Raw genomic sequence first — 10,075 nt, 5'->3', positions numbered from 1 at the left:
AACGGTATTCAGAGACTTTTGGTTCCCTTAACAGTAACAAAGGTTTAAAAATTTAGTTCATGAGTAAATCGTATTTCGTTGGGGTTTGTCGTTCTATTTTCTATAGAAACTAATAATGTTGGCTAAATTTGTTGACCAATTTTTGAATGAATTCGTTTTAAACAACCTCTAAATCTAAAGATATGGTCAGACATGGAGATAATTTGCACACAAATCTCTGTACATTTCCAAGTAGGCTCTGAAGAGTGAGCTCTGAAGAAGCTTGTTAAATCAAAAAACTCAATTTAGGATAGAATGCTAATTGATCAAATATATGTAAAATGTGACAAGTTTGTGAGCAAATTATTTGCCTGTCTGACCAATAGCTTAAGCAAATAAGAGTAAATATGTTAGTCTCTGCTTTGAAAATATTGTTCAGTGGTTCCGCATAAAATTTCATTCTTTTGTTTTTTCGATCATTTACATCATATACAATTTGAACGCCCATTTTGTGGATAAACTAAGCACTACTGTGAAGAAATATGTATATAGTTTTTTTCATTTAATTGTCCACAACAACCAATTGGTCATTTCCTTCATTTCTGGTTCCACACAATGTGACGCTGCACTAAAAACCGTAAAAGCCCTGTATATGTATATATAATTGTTTATATAAAGCATTCTGTTTGTGCCTAATTTGTTGAATTTATGTTAAATTTATTCTACGCGTAGTTAAGCTCAGCAATTTATTAAAATATTTTACAAATCGTTCAAACTAGAAGTAATGCTTCCTTATCTGCATTTCACGGAATTTCAACTTTTTGCACCTGTGGGTTTGTCTATCTACAAAAAGCGATCGCTTTCGGGGTTTTTTTTGGGGATCAGACGTGGTCTATTAACTTGGCTGTTCAAGGATTTCACATTCAGAGTTGCAAAGAAATATGTTTGTATTTAAGTATGTGTTCGCTTTAGTTGTTCCACTTTTTTGAAACTTCAGACCATGATTATATGTATGACTTAAGTATAGAAATAGAGATACATTAAACGGCATGTACGAGCGGCTCAAATATAGTATTAGTATTATATGTACGTTCCTTGGACTACCTTAAAAATGCATAATCTGTACGTTTGACATATACATACGCACTTAATAATAGATATATATATATAGTAGGTATGACCGGATCTTTGCATTTCGAATCATTATCGATAATATAATATCATTGAAATTGTACGCACAAACTTGGCTACGACAACGTCGCTAGTTCTCTAAAAAATGCGCTACGTTATCAATAATTTTGGACAACTTTTTCAGGTTACCATATCAATGGCCGTGGCTATGTTGAAGACAAAGACGATTTAGCAGGAACATCGGTTCTCGCCAGAAAGACTGCCCAAGCTGAATGTGCCCAGACCATTAGAGCCTGGCGACTTCTTATCCTGTTTCTCATCATTTTCGAAGTTATCCCCCTGAAAAATGTACCAATAGTTTCACTATCGTGAGTGTTACAAATTATAGATGAAAATATTACTTACACGACGCTCACGCTGCTCACGTATTTTACGAGCTAATGATAAGAATGCATCTTCGATATTGATGTTGGACTTGCACGAGACCTCGAAGAAGGGCATGTCGAAGTTTTCAGCAATCTATAATATAATTTTAGATGATTATTTAAATGATGTTATATGTTTTCGAATGAGGTCTAAGCTGTTGCTAACACTAAAGGAAAAGAAGTGCGCTTTCTGTATTTTATTAAAACCCCTTTCGTTTGGGCGGAAAATATTGTTTCAGAAAGAAAGCATCTCTTTATTTTCCTGATAAACGACGCTTTAGATAAAATAGAGAAATCTCGGTGACTTAATTGGAGTCTTGAAAAAAATAATGTTAAAAAAGAATGTATGAAGAAGCGTGGAAGTCCTAAGAGCTTGAAACCAATAATAAAACTCCCACGAATAATATACAACAGAACGAATTCGGTCTAGATTTGGAAGGTCTTTACGCAACCCTACCCCAATTTCTATAAGAGTTTTAGGGCTAGAATGTTAAAAATGTATGTTTGTTTAATGTTCTGAAAGAACAAATCAAATTCATTACCATACGTTCAAGCTTGGATGATGAATACTACTAAAATAAGTAGGGTATGCTGGTTACAAGTAAAATGAACGAGCTATAAAGAGATGTAAGGATTATCTAATGATAGATGAGCCGACAAGAAGTAAAGGAAGCTCATTAAATGTTAATTTATATGCCAGCAGACTAAAGAGCTTTAACTGCTAACCGTGAAGAGTTGAAATAAATTTAAAATTCTTCTGGGTGGTTTCCAAATAATAGTGCTGGTGAGTCTTTTATTGATGCGTTATTCTATTGAGTGCAAAATCAACTTTTTATAAGTTATTGCTGGTTAGCCCTTAGATATTTGTACAAATATGATATTTTCCATAACAGAACAATCGAGGAAGGAAGTGGAAGTTGTGAATGAAGATTGAAAAGTTGTTGAATGATGAAACAGTCTCTTGATGGTAAAAGCAGCTTCGTAGCCCTTAGATATTTTTACAAATATGATACTAAAACCCTTTCCATAACAGAACAATCCAGGAAGGAAGTAGAAGTTTTTGAATGAAGATTGAAAAGTTGTTAAACGATGAAACAGTCTCTTGATGGTAAAAGCAGCTTCGTAGCCCTTAGATATTTTTACAAATATGATACTAAAACCCTTTCCATAACAGAACAATCCAGGAAGGAAGTAGAAGTTTTTGAATGAAGATTGAAAAGTTGTTAAACGATGAAACAGTCTCTTGATGGTAAAAGCAGCTTCGTAGCCCTTAGATATTTTTTCAAATATGATACTAAAACCCTTTCCATAACAGAACAATCCAGGAAGGAAGTAGAAGTTGTGAATGAAGATTGAAAAGTTGTTAAATGATGAAACAGTCTCTGGATGGTAAAAGGGACTTCCATTAATATGAATCTACTATCATTCCTTATTTTCATTGAAATTATTTCAACTTTCAGGCATCTCTCCATTTAGTCTCTCAGCACAAAAGGAACAAAATGAAGCACGGCATTAGCATTGTATCCTTTTTATACTGAAGTGTTCTACAGCAGAAACACTCAAAGAGGGTTAAAAAAGTGTAGTAGAGTTACTTTTTGGCAGCCACACTGAGTTCATGAATGTGGGACACTCTACTACTCGTATAGTGAGTATTATATATAGGCTATAGGCATATGTATGTTACCTTTTCTCCTCTCTCCTTGTCCACCATGCGCTGGGTCGCCGAACATTCGCATTTGTTGCCCGCCAACACTTTGACCACATCCGGCGAGGCATTCTCCTGTATGTTGCGCAACCAATAAGACAAATTGTTATAGCTCTCCAAGTTGGTCACATCGTACATGAGGAGTATGCCCATGGCGCCCCGATAGTAGGCTGTGGTCAGTGTGCGAAAACGTTCCTGGCCAGCGGTATCCCAGATTTGCAGTTTTATGGGCACCCCATCCAGATTAATTAACTTCTGCTTGAAGTCTATGCCTGTGTGAGTAGGGGAAGGAGGTAATGGGTATACAAATAGCGTAATTGATGCTAAAAGTTTAATGAGATCCGGGCAGAGACTGAGACACACACTTACCGATGGTCGAGATATATGTGTCGTAGTACTTCTCATCGCAGTATCTGTGAACAATGCAGGTTTTGCCCACATTCGAGTCACCCAGCACCAGAACCTTGTAGGTGGCCACAAAATCCAAAGCCATATTGCGATTGCGAATGAAAATCTACTGCGATGTGAGCAGGTTTTAGGTTTTTGTGTCTTCTCAGCTCAGTCGCTGCCCCTCTTCTTGTTGTTATTGCTGTTGATTGGTGGTGGTTGATTCTACATATGCATATATACATATGTATGTATGTACGTTTATATGGCCGTGGGGGTTGTATTACATATGTATGTATGTTTATGCGCTGCAACTGTTATTATTGTTGTTGGTATCAGAAGACGCAGCTGTTTTGCCTTTCGTTGTTTTTGTTGTTAGTGGAGGCTGCTTTCCACAAATACATGCGAGTATGTATAGTTTTTATTTTCAGCTCTCATATAAATAAAAAGTAGAATGCTAATTGTATTTCGCCAACAAAACAAACAACGCAATTAGAGAGCGCTTGCAACGTTTTGTCTTATGAATGGTCGTTAGAAGGAAATGCAGCTTTGCTTGGCCTATTTATATGATTTTCACTTTATTTATTTTAGGTGCGTATTATAAGGTATACTTTTAACTTAGGTAGTCAAAAAAAGGCGTTCGCGTTGCAAACATAGCACGGTAACAACATTCAATCAACAACGCACTTCTGCTTTGGCGGCTCTGCTCTGAAAAATCAATATAACTGCGACGGCGCAGCTTCAGCATTCGTGGTCTCGAGCGAGTGGTAGGCGGTTAAATGAAAACGCTGTCCACTCGTTCAAATATCTTAAATTATCAGCGATTTCTGCTTGCAACGCGAACGCTTCTTAGCTTAATATCGTAGATAAGATATACGTACATATATGGATATATAGAATAGATATGGAGTTATTCAAAATAGAGTCAATCTTACTTAAGTCTAGGCAGGATGGGTTTCGGCTGTGAGCTGTGTTGTGATGAAAAGGTGCTTCTCGCATAAGTCTTGAGGGATAAATGGAGTTTGCTCACAGATACGTTTTCTTTATCAGATAATTATTTTTACATGACGAAGACCTTCTCGATTTTGGGATTCGTAAATTTTGTATTGGTTATCGGACACGTAACAGTGCCATCCTCTTTGGTGATCTCAGTTAGTGCCAACTGTCCGAAAATCTGTCCATTTGGTAACATCATGGGCTGGTTGTGCTCGTTAAGAGGCAGACCAGTGACCCGACAGATTAGACGGCTCTGCACGCAATGGGAATATGGCAACTTGAGCGCTATGCGATTGAGGTCCTCCTGGCAAACGGGGCAATTGAGATTACGACAGGTTTGCGTGTAGCACTGCGGTGTCTTCAGCGCCGACAGGCCAGCCTGCATGGCCGCCGAGAAGACAGATGTGGTCGACAATTGGAATAAACGATAGTTCTCGTGACGGAAGTCCAGTACCAGCTGTTGCCAGCGCTTCGGATCCAAATACTTTTTGCAATGCTCCAGCTCCGTGTCGGTGGGATAGGCCAATAGAGCCATAACATGGCATATTTCATTCAATTGCGTCTTCTCATAAGCGGGGAAGTAGCGTCGCGAGTGCTTAACTGCGTCGTAGCGCTTGTTCTGGCGCACCAGCTCTACGAACTCCTGCACTCGCAGACTGAACTCAATGGTAGAGTTGATTTTACGCAGCTTCGACTTGTTGTCTATGCACCAGAGCACGCATTTTGTGGTGCTATGATTAGCCAAATCGTCCTCGACTTCACGCGAAGTCTGGAATATATCCAAATTGGTCAGGTGGCGAACGTCGGATCGTGCTGCCAGCTCCTCGGCCGTCTCGTAGTAGCCCATGCGCAGCAGATGCTCGATAACTAGGCGATCGAGACGTGTGCGCTTCCACTGGTCGACAGAGCCATGCCAGACGATGCCGGTGGTGCTGCTTGCAGGCATTATGCCCTTCAAATGATCCAACTTGCGCTTGCATATCTGAGTGACGCTGAGCTCGTCATTGATGCTCTCGTCTGCTTTTCGCTTGAGAACCTGCAGTTTTTGGGCCACATTTCCCATCAGCTTCGTAACATCCGACAATATGGGGGGCTGCTCTCCATCCAAGGCCTTCTCTACCTGACGCGAACTTGACATTACTTGATCAACCTCTCTATCGATGGCCTTCTGCGCATTTCTGAAGCGTTTGTTCAGTATTTCGTATGGCACTTTGAGAGTGGCGTGTTCCAACGCCTTAATCTCTGACATTTTGGTGATTGTGCGACAAATCGATTATATCTCAAATCCACATGAAATTGGAATTTCGTTTTTTATTTAATGAAGCTATTTCGTCAGCTTTACTTAGGCGTATTTCTTGAGACGCAATTGCCTTTTTTGCTTTGTTCTGATGTCCATAAATGTTGTAGGTTGCCACTTCACAAATGTTGCAGGCTGCCACTCGACATATGTTGTCATATCATATGGGAACTTCAATCATCTGGTACTATTTTTTTTCATTTATGAAAGCCGTTAAGTTCAATGAATATTACTAAAAAACACCATTTACACCATTACGGGTTTAAAAATGAATTTCGCAATATTAAATATATATATACTCTTACTGTGGCAGTTTTCCATTGAGATTCTCAACTATTTCGAACCATTTTTAATAGAAAAATATTAATGTTTTTAAAAGGTTGCTTATGACGTCACTAAGATGGCTACCTCTGGGATAGCGTAGGAAAAATTGGTGCAAGTGGCAGCACTGTTATCAAAGCAACTGTGAATAGTGAATAACACTGCTTGAGAGCGACAGCCATGTTATCGGTAAAGCAGCGCTGTGTCTTTCTTTCTTTTTGACCACGTTCCGTGCGAGTCGTATGAAATGAATATGAACCTGACGATTTCAAAAAAACGCAAGGTAAATAAACGAAAATGTCCGCAGAATTTGTGCAGAAAAGTGCCGCGCCTCCCGTTGAATGTGTTGTGCCGGAAAATAAATGGAAGCCTCATGATGTACACGCCAAAAACAATCTAAACCAAAAGCTAACCTCAAAGGGGGCACGGCGACAATTTGCTGTGGGCGCAGCGCCAGCATGTGTAGCAGCTAGAATGAATGAATTATGGCATTAATTAAAAACAAAACGGCAGAGTGCACACCAGGCATTTAATATGCATTTTTGTAATTATTAAACTCGCAGCTAACTCGTATTTTCAATTTTGCAGTTCGTCTCCGACGGCATCTTCAAGGCGGAGTTGAACGAATTCCTCACCCGTGAGCTCGCCGAGGATGGCTACTCCGGCGTCGAGGTGCGTGTGACGCCCTCTCGCACCGAGATCATTATCATGGCCACGAAAACCCAGCAGGTTTTGGGTGAGAAGGGACGCCGCATTCGTGAGTTGACCGCCATGGTTCAAAAGCGTTTCAACTTCGAGTCGAACCGCATTGAGCTGTACGCCGAGAAGGTCGCTACACGCGGTCTCTGCGCCATTGCGCAGGCCGAGTCGCTGCGCTACAAGCTGACCGGTGGTCTGGCCGTGCGTCGCGCCTGCTATGGTGTGCTGCGATTCATCATGGAGTCCGGTGCCAAGGGCTGTGAGGTTGTTGTGTCCGGCAAACTGCGCGGTCAACGTGCCAAATCGATGAAGTTCGTCGACGGACTCATGATTCACTCCGGTGATCCATGCAACGATTATGTGGAGACTGCCACACGCCACGTGCTGCTCCGCCAAGGTGTGCTTGGCATCAAGGTCAAGATCATGTTGCCCTACGATCCCAAGAACAAAATTGGACCCAAGAAGCCATTGCCAGACAATGTGTCCGTTGTGGAGCCCAAGGAGGAGAAGATCTATGAGACTCCAGAGACCGAATACAAAATTCCACCACCCAGCAAACCTTTGGATGATCTGTCCGAGGCGAAAGTTTTGTAAAATTATGTTTACTGTTTAACGCAAAATGGTGAAGTTGAGATAAATACAACAACAACAACAAGTAAATTCAAATGAGGATTTAATAAACATAAACAAAGTAACTTTTAGTATAAAACAATAACCATAAAGAACTTGGCAAGCATTTTGTACAGTGTAAAGAGTGCGCGAGGGTCAGTTTGTAAATGTTGTGACTGGCGAATGCGGCCGCCAATGTGGTTGGGTTCTGCTGTTCTCCCAACCAGTTTCCAGTGCCAGTTTCCTTTTCATGTCGTTGCTGCTGCTGCTGCTGTGTTGTTGTTCATGCAACGGAAATCAGCGATTAAGCGTGAACTGTTTGAAAAACTCTGATTTATGAGTTTGTCCTTCGCATTGCGTGTAGCCTGGCAGATAACTTCACTTACTTGTGGCCTGCTTATTTATCACACTGATATGTTCATTCATTCGCCTCCTCTCTGCTGAGTCACAGTGACACAGAAATGAAGAAAGAAACAGAAACAACAGTTCAGTTCCTTGCCATACATAATTCCAGGAACAATTGCAACGATTTCACAGTCAAATGTCAACAATCAAATAATTTATCAAAATCACAGAGATTATTAGCTTCGGCACACCACTGCCGCACAATTAATTGCACATGGAAGCCATGGATTTTCTTTCTACTACCCAAGCTAGATCTCACTTGTTGTGCGGTCGTGAGCATTTGAAACTGAAATCTCAGAGCCAGCACACGATCGCCTCATGAAAAATTGTGCCGCATTTAATGGCGCGCACACACACATTCGCGACTCAGGTGAGCGAGTGTGCGGCAGTTCCGGGCAGCACGTCGTGGGACTGTTTGGTTGGATAACTGTTGGTGGGCACGTCCTCATCGTCGGCGTCTTGCCTGCATCACGCATTCGGCTCTGATTTGGCACATAAATCTAAATTAGCGGGCGCGAAAGCAGGCAAGGCCATAACTCTTCAATGATGCAGTGCAGCAAGGCCCAGACACCAGCTGCTTTGAATAGCAACTCCAACTCCACTCCAGTACAGTAAAAGGCTTTTAGTTCCCGCACGCTTGTTGCAATTCGTCGTGTCAATCCCGCTCGACTCAAGTTTTAATTCACATTATAATGCAGTTTCTAAATGATGTATCAGATCAACAATTTATAAAGGTAATTACGCTACATAAAGTAGAAGAGGGAAGCTAAATTCTTGGAGTACTTAAGGGATAAGCCCAGTGGGGAAATATGTGGATGTCAATAGCCAGTCCTGCAAGCTGTGCTACGACTCAGTCGTGTATTGTCGGAGATTTCCAGGAGATGAAAATGAGAAAGAGAGAGCGCTATTCAGACTAGGCGAAAAGGATCATTATAATCTAAAACAAAGTGAACATGATTGTGCCAAAGGTAGAGTGTTGTTCATCTAAATTAGATAAATAGAAAAGAGTTTCCAGACGACCTAAAAGGTTAAGGGAGCCTTCATCTCCAATAATCCGCTTGTGAAGAACAACATAAGGTTGAGATAAATGGGTAAAGGAGTCTTCATCTCCAATAATCCGCTTGTGAAGAGTGACAGAATGTTGAGATCTACGCAGAGCAAGATGAAGGAATTACGTCTGGACTGACTCGATACGTTCCAAGTGTTTTCTATGCACCAAGCGTTTAAGCATTTAGTACATATTCGAGCACAGGATGTACTATTAAGTAAAGATCTTAAGTTGTGAATATTTCTTTAAATGGGCATAAGCTACAAACCATCTAATTGTGGTGACGGAATTCTAGAAGATAAATATACTTGTAAAAGAGTTTCCCGACGACATAAATGGGTAAAGGAATCTTCATCTCCAATAATCAGCTTATGAAGAAACACATATAGTTGAGATCTACGGAGAGCAAGAGGAAGAGTGACTCGATACGTTCCAGATGTTTTCTATGCCCCAAGCGTTTAAGCATTTGGAAAATATTCGAGCACAGGATGTACTATTAAGTAAAAATCTTAAGTTGTGAATATTGTGTGACAGAATCCTAAGATATTGAAGAATGTAGATAGTAGGCGTTGGTTGTCTAGTTACTAGCTTGAATACAGATTTGTAAAAAAAAGGGAGATTGTGGAAATAATACATGAAATAACAACAGCGAGTACAACAGATCCCAAGCAGCGATCCATTGTGGAGAGTATCTTGTGGTTGAGTATCTTTAAGCCGCCGTCTATTCCACAAAGATGAAGGCCTCATGGTGATGATAGCTACTAAGAGACAAAACTATGTAGCCATGACCAGTCTCTCGAATTATCGTTCAATGACAATTTAAGCAAGTCTTTAGCAGCGACATTTTTCTGAAATTGAACAGTGAACTTCGGCTACTCGCGAAATGTATGTCCCTGGCCCAGGGCCTTGGTTTAAGCAGGGGGTGTGAAGCACCCCTAGCCTAACAAGGACGCTGTGGAAATGGAACCTTAATACGATGTGATTGAAAAAATCACAACATCTTCGGTCGTTCTTTCAAATTTAAATCCCCAATTCTCTAGGGCGATCTGGCATGGCAAATAGCACAACTCGAA

General features: G+C 40.7%; 3 protein-coding genes across 4 annotated transcripts; 1 reads left to right on the top strand and 2 right to left on the bottom strand.

Moving 5' to 3' along the window:
• Positions 1 to 866: 866 nt before the first annotated feature.
• LOC115620307 (ras-related protein Rab-13) lies at positions 867 to 4,039 on the bottom strand. Of its 2 annotated transcripts, XM_030513492.1 has the most exons (5): positions 3,610 to 4,039; positions 3,220 to 3,512; positions 1,516 to 1,629; positions 1,300 to 1,449; positions 867 to 1,248 (listed from the first exon to the last, which is right to left on the bottom strand). In XM_030513492.1, the coding sequence occupies exons 1-4, from the start codon at positions 3,731 to 3,733 to the stop codon at positions 1,339 to 1,341; spliced, it is 642 nt and encodes a 213-aa protein (XP_030369352.1). In that variant the 5' UTR covers positions 3,734 to 4,039; the 3' UTR covers positions 867 to 1,248; positions 1,300 to 1,338. The 2 variants fall into 2 exon arrangements, with proteins under 2 accessions (XP_030369352.1, XP_030369351.1); XM_030513491.1 differs by having other exon boundaries at positions 873 to 1,449.
• Positions 4,040 to 4,185: 146 nt separating this feature from the next.
• LOC115620306 (E3 ubiquitin-protein transferase MAEA) lies at positions 4,186 to 5,992 on the bottom strand. Its single transcript, XM_030513490.1, has one exon. It carries the CDS (start codon positions 5,870 to 5,872, stop codon positions 4,688 to 4,690), a length of 1,185 nt encoding a protein of 394 aa, XP_030369350.1. The 5' UTR covers positions 5,873 to 5,992; the 3' UTR covers positions 4,186 to 4,687.
• Positions 5,993 to 6,418: 426 nt separating this feature from the next.
• On the top strand, positions 6,419 to 7,635 carry LOC115620296 (40S ribosomal protein S3). The gene is made up of 2 exons (XM_030513478.1): positions 6,419 to 6,524; positions 6,830 to 7,635. Exons 1-2 carry the CDS (start codon positions 6,489 to 6,491, stop codon positions 7,532 to 7,534), a joined length of 741 nt encoding a protein of 246 aa, XP_030369338.1. The 5' UTR covers positions 6,419 to 6,488; the 3' UTR covers positions 7,535 to 7,635.
• The last annotated feature ends 2,440 nt before the right edge of the window (positions 7,636 to 10,075 follow it).

This window comes from Scaptodrosophila lebanonensis, unplaced genomic scaffold, assembly GCF_003285725.1.
Source record: "Scaptodrosophila lebanonensis strain 11010-0011.00,11010-0021.00 unplaced genomic scaffold, SlebRS2 tig00000024-arrow-pilon, whole genome shotgun sequence".
In the NCBI taxonomy this organism is placed as follows: Eukaryota; Metazoa; Arthropoda; class Insecta; order Diptera; family Drosophilidae; genus Scaptodrosophila; species Scaptodrosophila lebanonensis.
This window is presented reverse-complemented; position numbering and strand designations above follow the sequence as displayed.

What these genes read in the sequence shown, in the direction of transcription:
- LOC115620307 (XM_030513492.1), bottom strand. Translation starts at nt 3,733, where the DNA reads ATGGCTTTGGATTTTGTGGCCACCTACAAGGTTCTGGTGCTGGGTGAC. An exon ending in CACATATATCTCGACCATCG is followed by an intron (nt 3,513 to 3,609) that starts GTAAGTGTGTGT and finishes CTACTCACACAG; the next exon opens with GCATAGACTTCAAGCAGAAG. An exon ending in ACAAGGAGAGAGGAGAAAAG is followed by an intron (nt 1,630 to 3,219) that starts GTAACATACATA and finishes ATTATATTATAG; the next exon opens with ATTGCTGAAAACTTCGACAT.
- LOC115620306 (XM_030513490.1), bottom strand. Translation starts at nt 5,872, where the DNA reads ATGTCAGAGATTAAGGCGTTGGAACACGCCACTCTCAAAGTGCCATAC.
- LOC115620296 (XM_030513478.1), top strand. Translation starts at nt 6,489, where the DNA reads ATGAATATGAACCTGACGATTTCAAAAAAACGCAAG. An exon ending in CGATTTCAAAAAAACGCAAG is followed by an intron (nt 6,525 to 6,829) that starts GTAAATAAACGA and finishes TCAATTTTGCAG; the next exon opens with TTCGTCTCCGACGGCATCTT.